This window comes from Jaculus jaculus, chromosome 3, assembly GCF_020740685.1.
Source record: "Jaculus jaculus isolate mJacJac1 chromosome 3, mJacJac1.mat.Y.cur, whole genome shotgun sequence".
NCBI classification, from domain to species: Eukaryota; Metazoa; Chordata; class Mammalia; order Rodentia; family Dipodidae; genus Jaculus; species Jaculus jaculus.
The window spans coordinates 113874424-113889566 of record NC_059104.1 but is presented as its reverse complement, the minus strand read 5'-3'; the positions used below and the strand labels follow the sequence as shown (position 1 = coordinate 113889566).

The 15143-nt window shown below is 35.9% G+C and overlaps 1 protein-coding gene and 1 pseudogene across 5 annotated transcripts in view; both read left to right on the top strand.

Moving 5' to 3' along the window:
- The window catches only part of Dync2h1 (dynein cytoplasmic 2 heavy chain 1), a 277230-nt gene that overhangs the window by 55983 nt on the left and 206104 nt on the right, over positions 1-15143 (top strand). For all 5 annotated transcript variants that reach the window (XM_045144805.1, XM_004661895.3, XM_004661894.3 and 2 more), the window contains exons 32-38: positions 3044-3249; positions 5860-6042; positions 7085-7267; positions 8819-9042; positions 10391-10506; positions 13701-13900; positions 14798-15062. In XM_045144805.1, coding sequence (XP_045000740.1) covers positions 3044-3249; positions 5860-6042; positions 7085-7267; positions 8819-9042; positions 10391-10506; positions 13701-13900; positions 14798-15062 — 1377 coding nt within the window. The remainder of the gene's footprint in view (positions 1-3043; positions 3250-5859; positions 6043-7084; positions 7268-8818; positions 9043-10390; positions 10507-13700; positions 13901-14797; positions 15063-15143) is intronic.
- On the top strand, positions 10879-11438 carry LOC123459223 (annotated as a pseudogene).

Here is a 15143-nt window from a genome sequence, read left to right as displayed (position 1 = left end):
TTGTCCTGAATTCATAATAATCCTCTTATTTTTGTCTCCTGAGTACTAGATTAAAATTGTGTGCCACCAAATCAGGCTCTGTTTTTAGTTTTTTTTTTTAATTAATTTATTTATTTGAGAGAGAAGGAGAGAGGAGAGAGAAAGAAGCAGAGGGGGGAGAGAGGAAATGAGAATGGGCATGCCAACGCCTCTGGCCATTGCAAACTCCAGATGCATGTGCCACCTTGTGCATTTGGTTTTTGTGGATACTATTGAGTCGAACCTAGGTCTTTAGTCTTTGCAGACAAATACCTGAACCATTAAGACATCTCTCCAACCCTCTGTCTTCAGTTTTAAAGTGTTAGTATGATGTACCTCACATGATTTTCTTTGTGTTTATCTTCTTTAAGACTAACTTAGCTTGACTCTAGGTTTACATTTTTCCAAAAAAATTGGGAAAATTTTGGTTATTATGACTTCATGTTTTTTTGTTTTTTGTTTTATTTTATCCTTCTGAGTCTGTCATTATATGACTAGATCTTTTGGCTTTGATCCACAAGTCTATGAACCTTTGTTGACTTTTATAAAAATACCTTTTTCTTCAGCCAGGCTGGTGGTACATGTGTTTAATCCCAGAACTCAAGGGACTGAGACAGGAGGATCACTGTGTGTTTGAGGCCAGCTTGGAGCTACAGAGTGAGTTCCAGGTCAGCTTGATCTAGAGTGAGAGACCGACCCTGACTTGAAAAAAACACAAAACAAACTAAAAACCCATTTTCCTTCTGTAGTTAGTTTGTATACTTTGTTGTTCTATCATCAAGTTTATTGACACTTTCTTCTACTATTTCATTTTTGTTACTGAGTTCATTAAGTGATTTTTAAAAACCTTATTTATAGTTTTACTGCTCTAAAATTTCTATATAGTTCTTCACATGTATATTTTTTATTTCTTTAAGGTATTGCATCTATTCATCTGTGCCAAGCATGCTCACCTATATTTCTTGGAGCACTTTTTTGTTTGCCTTCTTTGAGACAAGTTCTTGTGTAACATGGGCTAGCTTCAGTCTTTCTGTGTAGCCAAGGATGACTTTTAATTCATGATCCTTCCATTTCTACCCCCCAAATTCTTAGATTACAGGTAGCATCATGCTTGTGTTTATTGGAACACTTTAAAAATTTTTTTTAATTTATTTGAGAGCGACAGACACAGAGAGAAAGACAGATAGAGGGAGAGAGAGAGAATGGGCGCGCCAGGGCCTCCAGCCTCTGCAAACGAACTCCAGACGCGTGCGCCCCCTTGTGCATCTGGCTAACGTGGGACCTGGGGAACCGAGCCTCGAACCGGGGTCCTTAGGCTTCACAGGCAAGCGCTTAACCGCTACGCCATCTCTCCAGCCCTATTGGAACACTTTTATACTAGTGATTTAAAACGTCTTTGAGGGGCTAGAGAGATGGCTTAGCAGTTAAGTGCTTGCCTGTGAAGCCTAAGGACCCTGGTTTGAGGCTCCCTTCCCCAAGACCCATTTTAGCCAGATGCACAAGGGGGCACACATGTCTGGAGTTTGTTTGTAGTGGCTGAGGCCCTGGTGCGCTCATTCTCTTTCTTTCTCACTCTCAAATAAATAAATAAAAATGAACAAAAAAAATTTTTAAAAAGGCTTTGTAGGTGATGCTACTAACATCCTCATCAGCTTGATACTGGTGCCTGTTAATTGCTTTTTCTCATATACATGTAGAATTTGTGTTTTGGGTCTTTGCCTGCTGTTTAATCTTAAATTATATCCTTGGTGTATAATAAGAGTTTGAGTCTTGTTTAGATGGTGGGGAAACGTGTCTTGAGTTTGTCAAAGATTCCACAGGCTGTGGTTCTAATGCCAGTTTTTGGTCTGATCTGGCCCATGTATGTCTATGGTGCTCAGTTTTTGAAATATTTGATTTATTATTAGAAATAGAATTGCCTGATAGCAGGTAGAGGTGAACGAAGGAGTTGAAAAACAAGTTTATGGTATAATTTTTCCAGTCTCATTCTTTTCCATGATCTTCCCAGGGTTTTCCTCTTCCTTTTTGCCAACCTTTTGGTCTTTTGGACAGAAAGTTGGGTTTTCACATACTTCCTTCTCTGGCGCACTGTTTGTGATGGTGTTCATTTTCTATGTCAGTTGATAGAAGAACAGAGAGGAACAGAAATCAGAAAATGCTCTTCTTTCTTGGGATCTTGGTTCCTCTTCGTTTAGAGGAAGGTTCCCTTCTCCCAATAGCATTAGGTACTTCTGCTGGGTCCTGTTGCCATGGCTGAAGGCCCTGGGGGACTTTTCCTTCTGCTGAAGCCTGAGCCTAGCTATTAGTCTCAGTTTCTCATTAGATTGGGCCCATAACTGGGGATAACAAAGGAGGAGAGAAAAAGGATAAAGAAGAGGTAAATTTCCCACTGCTTTAAAAAATGCTAATTCTTGTTCTCTTCTCCAATTTATATGATATTCTTTATTTTTCAAAATCTTAACTTTCAAGTCAATGTGATTTTTTCTACTTTCATTAAAATTAAACTTAGAGGGATAAACAAGTTGGAGTATGTTTATTCCCTTGGTAAGGAACTAGGACTCTTCATGCTCTCATTTTTGTAATTTTTCTAATTTCTTGCTGTTTTTTTTTAATTGGCATGCATGACTTATTTTACTCTTCAAGGTATCATGAAATTACCATTTAGATTCTTTTAAAATTAAAAAAAATTTTTTTTATCTATTTGAGAGTGACAGAGAAAGAGGGAGAAGGGAGAGAGAGAGAAGAGAGAGAAGAGAGAGAGGGAGAGAGAAAGAGAGAGAGAAAGAATGGGTGTGCCAGGGCCTCCAGCCACTGCAAACGAACTCCAGATGTATGTGCCCCCTTGTGCATCTGGCTAACGTGTGTCCTTGGGAATCGAGCCTTGAACTGGGGTCCTTAGGCTTCACAGGCAAGCATTTTACCGCTAAGCCATCTCTCCAGCTCATTTAGATTCTTTTAAATCTCATTTGTACTCATAAAGTGCACAACTTGCCTGTTAATATTTTTTCTGTTTATTTGTGTATAGAATCGGGCATTCTGGAGCTTAAACTTAAAGCACTAATTCTTGATATTATTCATAATATTGATGTGGTGAAGCAGTTAAACCAAGCTCAAGTTCATACAACTGAAGACTGGGCTTGGAAAAAACAAGTTAGATTCTACATGAAAAGTGATCACACGTGCTATGTTCAAATGGTGGATTCTGAACTTCAGTATACTTATGAGTACCAGGTATGAACTGTTGCAAAAAATGTTTGATTTTTTTTCCAGTTTGATATTACTTAAAGGAAATTGCTGCTAGAAAAGGAATTATTTTTATTTCAGTAGTGATTTCAGTATCCTTATTATATTACAGTCTTCTTTTGCATCAAAAATTAAAAGGTGTTATATAAGAAAAATATAGCATTTTAAATAAAAATTTTGAATTATTAATATTTTTCTGAATTCTCTAAAATGTACCATTTCACTAAGTGACATTTGTATTGAACCTTAAATAATCTTTAATCCAAGGAGAATTGAATGGAGGAAACTTCAGTGGAAGCAGCTTAGTTTGTGCCTTCTTAGAAAAGGGTACCACAATTGTAAAGGTGCTAGAATATTTTCTCTGTACATGTGTGAGTACATGATCATGTGACAGGTTGATGGCTGATGTCAGTGTCTTCCTCAGTTACTCTACATTTCTCATTTATTTATTGTAGTGTATGTCATAAGCATGGTATATGTAGATACATTGTCTTCATGCACTAGTCTTCAGAGGCCAGAAGAAGGTGTTAAGCATCCTCCTCTGCTGCTCTTCCATCTTATTTCCTGGAGATAGAATTTGGAGTTCAACATTTTTTAGTTAGACTGGATGACCAGGCCCCCTGCCAGCCTAGTGCTGAAGCTGTATACATGTGCAGCCATGCCCAGCTTTTTATTTGGTTGCTCTGATCAAATTCAGATCCTCATGCTTTAGCAGCAAGCACTTACTTCTTGAGCCATCTCTCCAGCCCTCCACCTTATCTGAAGCAGGGTCTTTCATTGTATCTGGAGTTCACTAATTAGGCTACAGTAGCTAGTCAGCAAGTGCTCTCTTGTCTGTGTGTCTTCAGTGCTAGGGTGACAGTAGACACATGCTACCATGCCTGGGTTTTATATGGTGACTGTGGATCTATATCCAATTCTTTTTATTTTATTTTTTTAAACTTAAAAAATTATTTTAGAGAGAGAGAGAGAGAGAGGAGGGGAGAGAGAGAGAGAGAGAGAGAGAGAGAGAGAGAGAGAGAGAGAGAGAGACATGCCAGTGCCTCAGCCACTGCAGTTGAACTCCAGATGCTTTTGCCACCTAGTGGGCATGTGCAACCTTGCACTTTGCCTCACCTTGGTGCAGCTGGCTAACTAGGATCTGGAGAGTTAAACATGGGTTGCCAGGCTTTGCAGGCAATTGCCCTAATTGCTAAGCCATCTCTCTAGCCCATATACCCAATTCTTTCTACTTTCATGGCAACTTTCTACCCACTGATTGATCTCCCCAACTCTGCTAGAATATGCTTGCTGAATTATTTTAGTTTGTAAATTTTAAATAAAAAACTAGTTAATGTAACTGACTTTCAAGTAATCTAACTATATTATCCTTTCACCATCTTCCTAGAATAATGAATGAATCATCAGTTCATAGCCTAACATCATGTTAATAAACATGTTAGGTGAGCTTCCAGATGGCTGTTTTATAAAGCAAATTTTTTGAGACCAAATTCTGTGTACTTAAAGTGAGGTAAAATCCTGTAAATGGCTATTAGAATTAGAGTCAGTATTTCCTTTAGCTTAGTAGAAAATTTAAGAAAAATATGCTAAATTAACTAGTTCCATAAGTAATATAGAGAATTTTACAGCTGAGGTCTCAGGAAATAATTCATATAACATAAAATTTGAAATGGAATATTTGTTATATAAGATATTTTTGGACTTGTCCATCTAAAATTATTTTTGTTCCAATATTAAGAACATGTGATACTATTCAGAAACTTAATGCCATGGTAACTAAAGACATAGTGCAATACATGCTTGATAAATATCTAAACTTTATTTCAATTTGTACTGTTAAAAGTTGCTTTCATTTAAATTTTTTGGATGTTTTTCCTATGTGAAATGATTTAACTTGTTTGTTGCCTGTTTAGCTTTTTAACTAGAATTTGACACTTTATTTCATGTATAATTGTAATGATTAAGGATTTAAGTCTTGGGGGTGGGGATTAGATCTTCATAAAGATGCAGAAGACTCAAGGCCTGTCAGCCGCAGCTTTGCGGCATTGTCTAAGTTATCAAAAACATAGATTCAGAGGAGGGAAATTATGAATTATGAGAATTATTTTAGGGAGAGTTAGGCTCAAGAGAGAAGGCTATCAGGAAAGCCCAGGAGAAACCAAGACCTATAAGATGGGCCAGGAGTCAAGAAGTCCAAGGGCCAACAGGGGCCAAGAGCAAAAGAGAGCTCATACTTGTGACTTCGGCTTATTTATGTGGATAAAACACATAGTTAGGATGAGCCTTATCATCAGATTCAGGTGTGTCAGGTGTGATTGGTAAGTTCAAGCTGCTGATTCAGGAAGCACCAGTGCACAGATGTGCTAAGCTGAGGAAGAAACAGGAAACTTCTGTTCAGGAGTTGTTTCTTGTAGTCATCTTGGGTGAGCCTGGATAAGATGTAGATTCTAGTCCTGCCAGGGTATGCAAGGTAGCATCCATAGTTCTGTGGCCTAGTGCCTAGTCTGCCAGAAAAAAGGCTATGTTTCTCCCAATGTATTATCAGTAGTATTTGTGGACTAGAAGATGAATGCTCTAATATTACATTTCCCTTTGTAGGGTAATGCTCCCAAACTTGTTTATACTCCACTGACAGACAAGTGCTACCTAACTCTAACACAAGCCATGAAGATGGGTCTTGGTGGAAATCCTTATGGACCTGCTGGAACTGGGAAAACTGAATCAGTAAAGGCTTTAGGTGGACTTCTTGGAAGACAAGTTTTAGTCTTTAATTGTGATGAGGTACAAAAAATAACTATCAAAATAAGTAACTCTGGGTTAAATGTTAGGATTACTTTTCATGAATATTCATATGAAGTACTCTTTTGTAATCTATATGCATTTATTTATTCATTAACTAATTCATGCATTGATTGAGGTGTTTTGCAATATTGCCCATGTTGGTTGCAAACCCTAGGCTAAGAAATCTATCTTTCTGAGACTTTTTTGTGCCAGGCCTCAGGTCCACATCACAACATTCAGTTTTTAAATCATTTGGATACAGAATTTGTTTTAACTAGAAGGTAGAACATAGTGAGGCTATACATAGTCTATATCTGAAAATTTTCCAAGGAGAATTATTGTGAAGGAATTTTTTTAAGTGTGTAGTGAAGGTTTATGTTACATTAGAGAGAAAAAAAAAAGGTTTTAAGTAAGTATAATACTGAGTAGAAAATGAAAAATCTTAAATTCATTTTAAATTACTCTTTTCAAAACATTTGATGTGCTTTCTATTTTGACTTAATTACTAAAATTAAATCCTACATCTCATAGTTTCTGTGTATTTTGAGATCATTTTAATTCCTTGATATTACACTGAGTTTGAAACTGTTGCTTCCTCCCTGACCCTCCCCCCCCTCCCCCCCCCCCCCCCCAGGTAGGGCCTTGCTCTCACCAAGGCTGATCTGGAACTCACTATGTATTATTAGTCTGGTCTTGGTCTTTAATTCACTGTGATTCTCCTACCTCTGCCTTTCTTCAGAGTGCTGGCATTAAAGGCGTATGTCACCATGCCCATCTTCATAGTTTTGTTTTTAAATCATACTTTCCACCCCCTCCTTTTCTTGTCACAGAATCTTTCTAGATAGCCTTTTATCCCATGCTAGCCTCTAAGTGTTTGGATTATAGGTGTGTACTGCTATACTTGGATTAATCCCTATTTTTTTCAGAGCAAAAAAAAAGCATTGATGGGTGAAATGATTAATTATACATAGTGAAATATTAAATTATTGTTAGAGATTTTAATTATTTTATTAATGAAAATACTTTTTATTGTATTTTTAAGGGTATCGATGTGAAGTCAATGGGGCGAATTTTTGTTGGTCTGGTGAAGTGTGGGGCCTGGGGTTGTTTTGACGAATTTAATAGACTAGAAGAATCTGTCCTGTCAGCAGTGTCTATGCAAATCCAGACAATTCAAGATGCTTTGAAGAATCATAGAACCGTTTGTGAGCTGCTCGGCAAAGAGGTACAGAGCACTTTATAGCACCTCTTCACTGTTGCTCATACATTTATTCTCTTCACTTCTTTTGGAAGTGATGTTTTTATCTGTGCCCACTCTGATAGTCTTTTACCTGTGAACTATCTGCAGCTTACACTTGTACTATTCATCCTTAAATATTCATTATCAAATAAGTCAATTACAATAATGTTTATATCCCATTACATATTGTAAATGTGAAAATGTCTGTGTTGCCTCTTACATACAGTGCTTTATTACAGTGTATCATTTAATACTTAAGCCTTTTGGAATAAGTCTATTAGTTTTAAATTTTTTCCACTTTATAGATGAAGATACTAGGACTTCAACAAAGTAGGGCATCTAGGAATTGATTCCAGGTTGTCTAGTTCTGCAAGCATATGTTTTTAGTCACTATTTTATATAAATGTTAAATAGAATAATCAGTTCCTTATAGTGTTCAATTCAATATGAACACTGTCTGCTCTTTACTTCTCCCCAGAGGAGGTATGCAATTAATTTAATTACAATTATACCCATTTTTATAGAAAATGTAAGTTTTAATAGATATTATGTGAAGCTGAACATACCAAAAGTTACAAGAACTCTTACCCTATTTTCCATAGTGCCATTTTGACAGTATTAATTTGGGTAACCCCAGAAAGTATGACCTGTTCTCCAGTGCTTTTGTTTTCGTGATAAAATTCTTGATAAACAAGCATGACTTTATTAAATGATAAGTTTTTCTCTTCTATCAAAATTTACTTTCTTTCATATTTCCTTTCCTTTCATTCTTTTAGAAAGGAAGAGCTATCCCTTTTCCTAGCTCTAGCTAATCTTCCTGCTGTGAGTGGGTTTGCTTTTTAGGACCTTCTGTTGAGTTACACCCTCACCCCCATGTAATAGCTTCAGCTTTCCTTCTGTGGGTCCTTATTGGTTTACACAGTCCCATCTTTTCCATCTTAATAATTATTAAAACATAACCAAGTTTTCTTTTGATTCATCTTTCCTCCCAACTCCTGCTGCTCTTTCTGATTTTTCCCTTTATAGCCAGTAACCTTGCGTTTCCTTCTCCAGGTATTTCTTCTTGAGGAGTACCTCTTCATGGACTACACATTATCACCTGGATTCTGTTCTCACTGTTGTGTTACAAATGCTCCTACTAAGTGCCTCCATAACATACTCTTTCACTATGATCTTCATCTTTTAGTACAAGGACTGTCTGCTCCAGAAGAGCTTGACCATTATTGACATCAGTAGTTCCTTTGTACTTAGCAAAGTACCTAGCACAAAGAAATATTTAATATACACATGCTCAATGAGTAGAAATTCAAATTATCTTCTCTTATACTTTCAGTATCAAAAACAAACAAACAAACAAACAAACAAACAAACAAACCCTGATCATGACTGAAAACTATTCTATAAACATATTGATTCTTAAATTTTAGGTTATTTTTGCTAAGATATAGGACTGAATTGTATAAACACAATACAATAAAACATCCCTTGGCATTACATAATTTTAAGTCTTTGATGTCTGTATTCTCAATATTTCAGGTAGAAATAAATTCAAATTCTGGGATTTTTATCACTATGAATCCTGCTGGAAAAGGGTATGGAGGAAGGCAAAAATTGCCAGATAATCTTAAACAGCTTTTTAGGCCAGTAGCCATGTCTCGTCCAGACAATGAACTTATTGCTGAAGTGATTCTGTATTCAGAAGGCTTTAAGGATGCTAAGGAACTGGGCAGAAAATTGGTTGCTATTTTCAACCTGTCTAGGTGAGTTCTTCCATTTTAAATATTGTACATTTTGTATTTCCAGTGGTTGATTATGCTTTAACTTAAACATTTCCCAATTTAATTACAGAATGATTTCTTTTTTCTTTTTTTAAAATTATAGGTAACCCCAACAGACTGGCTTTTTTTTAATGTGGAGAAGGTGGGGTGGAGAGAATTGGTGCACCAGGGCCTCTAGCCCTTCAGTCACACTTGAGACACATGTGCCCCTTGTGTGCATATGCAACATTGCATGATTGCATCATTGTATGTGAGGCCACATGGGACCTGGAGAGTTAAACATGAGTTCTTAGGCTTTGCTGATAAGTGCCTTAACTGCTAAGCCATCTCTCCAGCCCCAGAATGATTTTTATATTTGTGCTTTTTTTGGGTACTTATAGTCTGGATTTTAAAGATTTTACTTTGAATAATATAAATACCTGGATTAAAATTATTATTTTTCTTGTCACAAATTTGGAAAAATTTTTTCTTCAAAATATTTCTATTGCAATGTTCTAGTTAAATGATTCTTACTGGTTTAATTTCCCACTCAATGCTACAGTCATTCTGAGGCAGTCAATCATAATATATTTATACATGTTCATAATAGAGATTGAGTTTTAAAAAATATTTTGTTTTTATTATTCTCTGTAAGAGAGGAATATATATATGTGTGTGTGTATATATATGTCTATATCTATATATTTATATCTAAATCTATATCTGTCTACACACATGCACACACACACACACACACACACATATATATATATGTATGTATATATATAGAGAGAGGGGGAGGGGGAGGGGGAGGGGGAGGGGGAGGGGGAGGGGGAGGGGGAGGGGGAGAGGGAGAGGGAGAGGGAGAGGGAGGGAGAATGGGCACACCAGGGCCCTAGCTGCTGCAAACAAATGTCAGATGCATGAATCACCTTGTGTATCTGGGATTATATGGGTCCTGGGGAATGGATACTGTGTCCTTTGACTTTGCGGGCAAAAGCCTTACCTGCTAAGCATCTCTCCAGCCAAGATTGACTGTAAGATCACTTAAGAGATAATGTAGAAATTGGCAATGTCAGAGATGGGAAAGTAAGATAGATTGATCAAATATTTTAGGAATAAAGATAACAGTAGATGCCACTGAGTATCTCCATTAAGATAATTGGCTCATTCATGGTATGTTTATCTGATCCTTGAGAGCCATCTTCCTTCAGTAGTATACTTGAGTGACTGACTCTTACATAAATTAGTGGAATATCAGTCTATGTGTCAGTAGTTGTCTTCTGTACTTCTTCGGATGTGATGATTAAAAGAATTTCTTACAGAAATTATTTCCACATCTTTATTTCAGGGAACTTTTGACACCTCAGCAACATTATGATTGGGGTTTGAGAGCTTTGAAGACAGTTCTGAGAGGAAGTGGAAATCTTCTTAGACAGTTGAAGAAAAATGGCACTAAACAGCATGGTATGATTGATTATTCTTATAACTAATTTAAAAATAAGCTTTAACTTAAAAGAATTTTGTATTTATGGAATGGTTGTATACCTCTGTATATCCTACCTAGTTTGCCTATTGGTAACATAGTACATATTCCTGTACATTTGTCCCAAGTTAGTGAAATAATTTTGATACATTGCTTTTAAAACAAGGCTCAGGGACCCGGGATGTTTGGGCCGACCAGGTATCTTGAAAGCATGGATCATGCACAGATGCTTTGAGAACTACTTTAGATGTTTTTTTTTTTTTTCTGGAAATCACAACCCCAAACCTGTCTTAAGAATTGAATGTAGTATAGAACAACCCTATGGCCTGTGGTGGTAGAGTCAACATAGAACTATGCTTCATGGCATTCTTGGAAAAATTTGACTTGTTGGCTATACTCTTCAGTATAGCTGTATAGCTCATTGTGCTTTTGAATATGTTGGTGGTGTTGTAATGTGTTCAGGACCATCAATGGAGCCTACAATTCAAAATTCAGATATTGTCTTTGCAGAAAATCTTAGCTGATATTTTTATGTTATTCAAAGAGGTGACATTGTAATTGCAAAAAGTCCAAGTGATCCAAAATCAAATATATGTAAAAGAGTAATTGGTTTGGAAGGAGACAAGATCCTCACTACTAGTTCATCAAATTTCTTTAAAAGCCATAATTATGTGCCAACAGGTCATGTTTGGTTAGAAGGTGATAATCTACAAAGTTCTACAGACTCCTGGTACTATGGTCCTGTATCTTATGGACTAATAAGAGGATGAATCTTCTTTAAGATTTGGCCTCTGAGTGATTTTGGATTTCTCTGTGACAGCCCAAATGGACAGAGATTTTCTGATGATTAGCATTGATGTATTCTTTATAATTATCTTTTATTCGGTTAAATTTATTACTGTAGTTTAAGCTGTGAACACATCAATATATAATTACTATTCTAAAAAAAAAAACAAGGCTCATTGTTATCTTGACTTTCTTCAGTTTTTAACCTGATGAACTATATGAATTTTTAAATGTACATTAAAGATGAAACAGTTCTGATACATGAAAGACATGTCAAATCCACCTGTGTTTTTACCCACCCTGTGGCACGAGGTGTAGTAAATCATGCCTGTAATCTTGGTGGTCAGGAGGCTGAGGGGTCAGGATCATAATGAGATCCTGCCTCAAACAAACACATAAAGAAACACAAATCACCCAGTGACTGCTTAAAATACAGTGGGTGATTGCACTCAGAGGTATGTAGTGGAAATGAGGGGTTGTCTGGTCTTAACAGAAACTTTAGAAACACCTTGAGGATTTTACCTTTCAAAAGACAGTATATATATTATACCATGGAAAGATTGGATTTGAATGCTTGGAAGGAATAAGGCACAGGGAGCATGCTGAGTTCACATTGTATCAACAGTGTGTGCCAATCACGTGACATCACTGATGGTGCTACCTTTCATCCGTGGTGAAGGAGGTGTGGGTCTGTTTTCTCTATTGTAAACTTATTATTGTCCCTGTTTCCTGTTTTGTGGTTATAAACCTGTCTTACCCTCAAAGTGAGGAGGCACTGGTTAAGTTCCACTCTGCAGAATGGTTAATGTCTATTAATACTATTGAAGTTTTATAAAGATTTTTCACAGCCAGGTGTGGTGGTACATGCCTTTAATCCCAGCACTCAGGAAGGAGATGTAGGAGGATTGCTGTGAGTTCTAAGCTAGCACTTAACTGCTAAGCCATCTTTCCAGCCCCCAATTTTTATTTAATAATTTATTAATTTTTGCCAGTGTAGGTTCATATTATACTTTGCTCATAAAAATAAATTCATTTTCTCTTATATAAAATAAATGATATCTCTTGTCCCTCTATGTGTGTCTTCTGAAAAGGCTGTATTTTCAGCGTATTCATGTTACCATTAAGAACTAAGTTAAACAATGTGAAAACAAAAGACAAAGTCCTGAAAAGAAGCACATGAAATAACTTGGCTGTAATTGAAATAATCAAAGTGTACATCTTAACAAAAGAAGTTGAGATTTCTAACTAGATTGACATATATAAGAGTAGGTAGTTGTTTTGTGAAGAATAGATATTTTATGAAGTGTTTAGATAATTATTCTAGTTTTTTTTTTTTTTTTTTTTTGCAGTAGGGTCTCCCTGTAGCCCAGGCTGACCTGGAATTCACCATGTAGTCTTAGGCTGGCCGTTAACTCATAGTGATCCTCCTACCTCGGTCTCATGAGTGCTGGGATTAAGGGTGTATTCCTCCATGCCTGGCTGTTCTAATTTTGTCTTTGATGATTTTTTAATAAATATTCAATTGCTGTGAGTTCAAGCCCAGCCTGAGACAAATTCCAGGTCAGCCCTGGCAAACACAAGACCCTACCTCAAAAAACCAACCAACAAACAAACAAATTCAAATCATACTTTGGTAAATAAGGATGGCTTATGAGTTAGTTAAGTGCTTGAAATAAGGCCTAGAACAGACACAGCCTTTTTATTTATGTTTAAACATAGTCATATTAAGAAGTCACAGAGGAAATACCAGGCCAACTATAATTTCTTTGCTTGTGTATTCTTATCACTTATCCCCTAATGTCCTTGAAAATAAGACCCTGACAGTGAAAGTTTGCATTTGACTAAGAGTGTTTTTGTGAACCAATTTTTATTAAGGCTTATCAAAGTTTGCTTCTTAGTTTAATTTTAGAACATAAACTCTTGGTTAAGTCATAGTGGTATTTTTAGAGAGATACTTAATCTCTAATGGGTTTATTTGACTTTCATCCCAGTGTAACACTTACCACTATGCCTTCTCAGGCAAGTCATGTGAACCTTGGAGAATTAATGTTCACAATGTAAAGTTGGAGTAGTAAGAAATACTTTTTAAAACCTACTTTATAGAGTTGTTATATTAAAAAGTAAAGTATTATGAAATGATGATAGTTTTATGATCAAAATAGGGTTCAAATCCTATGGAAAGATTTCAGAAATTGAGTGATACCTGTTTTTCACAGGTAAATAAAAAATGCACCAATTTCTCAGTATGTAATGTATTTTTATATGTCCTGCAATGTTTTCAGCACATCTTTTAATTATAATAAAGCATATCAAATCTGTTGCTTACTTTACACCTTTTTTCTTTTCATTAAATTGATAAAGTAATCTTAAAATGATACTTTTCCTGTAGCCAATGAAAGTCATATTGTGGTACAAGCACTACGGCTTAACACAATGTCAAAGTTCACATTTGCTGATTGCACCCGCTTTGATGCACTGATTAAAGATGTGTTTCCTGGCATTGACTTTAAGGAAGTAGAATACGAAGAATTAAGTGCCGCATTGAAGCAAGTCTTTGAGGAGGCCAATTATGAAATTGTACCCAATCAGGTACCTACCAGGAATATTTTATAATGTCTTTTCCTAGTTAATCCATATGAATGTATTATTCATCTTTCAATTTACTTTTCATCTTTCAGCATCTCACTTGCTTAGGGAAACCTTCATGGATATTAAAACCTTGATTAGGAGCTGTTTTTATTTGAGGTTTTGGCAGATATGTGTATACTGTGCATGCATGTGTGTATGCATGTATGTGCGAGGGTGCACATGCTAGTACTTTATTGACTGAACCACATCTCCAGTCTCTAGGTCCTCTTGCTATATGGTTCATTACTCCTATTAAACTGTATGCATACTTAATATGTAATTTGTGTTTGATTAGTATTCTGTCTGACCAGCTAGTAATGTTCATGAAAGACAACATCCATATGCATTTTTACTCCTCATTTTATTTCTGGATTTTATCATAATATTTGATGTGTAATAGATCCAGCATATATGCTTTTGCTAATTGATTATATATGGTTTAGTTGCATTTTGATAATTTCTTAAAAATTCTTTAGTGGGTCTCTTTTAGTAGCACAGATATGTGTCCACAATGTATATTTCTTTTGAATTTTACTGTAGAAGAGTATAATATGAATTAGTAAGTGAATAAAATAATATATTTGAATGAACAAATGAATAAATATAATAAAGGACAAAAGCTGTCATGTTCATGGAATGTATCTTTTTTAAACAAATATTGACCTCAAAGATCACATTTGTAAATAAATCTGTTCATGTTTACTTTTTAGCCAGTATTCTGAGGTTTTATCTTCCCTTGGAGAAATCAAAGGCTTAATTTATACGTTTTGAGTAGAATAGGTGTTTTCAAGAATGAAAGCAGAACTGAATATGAGTGACTATGACAAATCACTTATGAATCTATTCCTTTTTTCCTAGATCAAGAAGGCTTTAGAATTATATGAACAGTTATGCCAGAGGATGGGAGTTGTCATTGTTGGCCCAAGTGGTGCTGGAAAATCTACCCTGTGGAGAATGCTACGGGCAGCACTTTGTAAAATTGGCAAAGTAGTAAAACAATATACTATGAATCCCAAAGCTATGCCTAGACACCAATTATTAGGCCATATTGACATGGATACAAGGGAATGGTCTGATGGTGTTTTGACTAATAGTGCTCGCCAAGTAGTTCGTGAACCTCAAGGTTGGTTTCTGCTATGTAATTCATTTTTTTTTAGTATAATAATACTTACAGGATAATAGAACCTGTCTATAATGCTGTTCT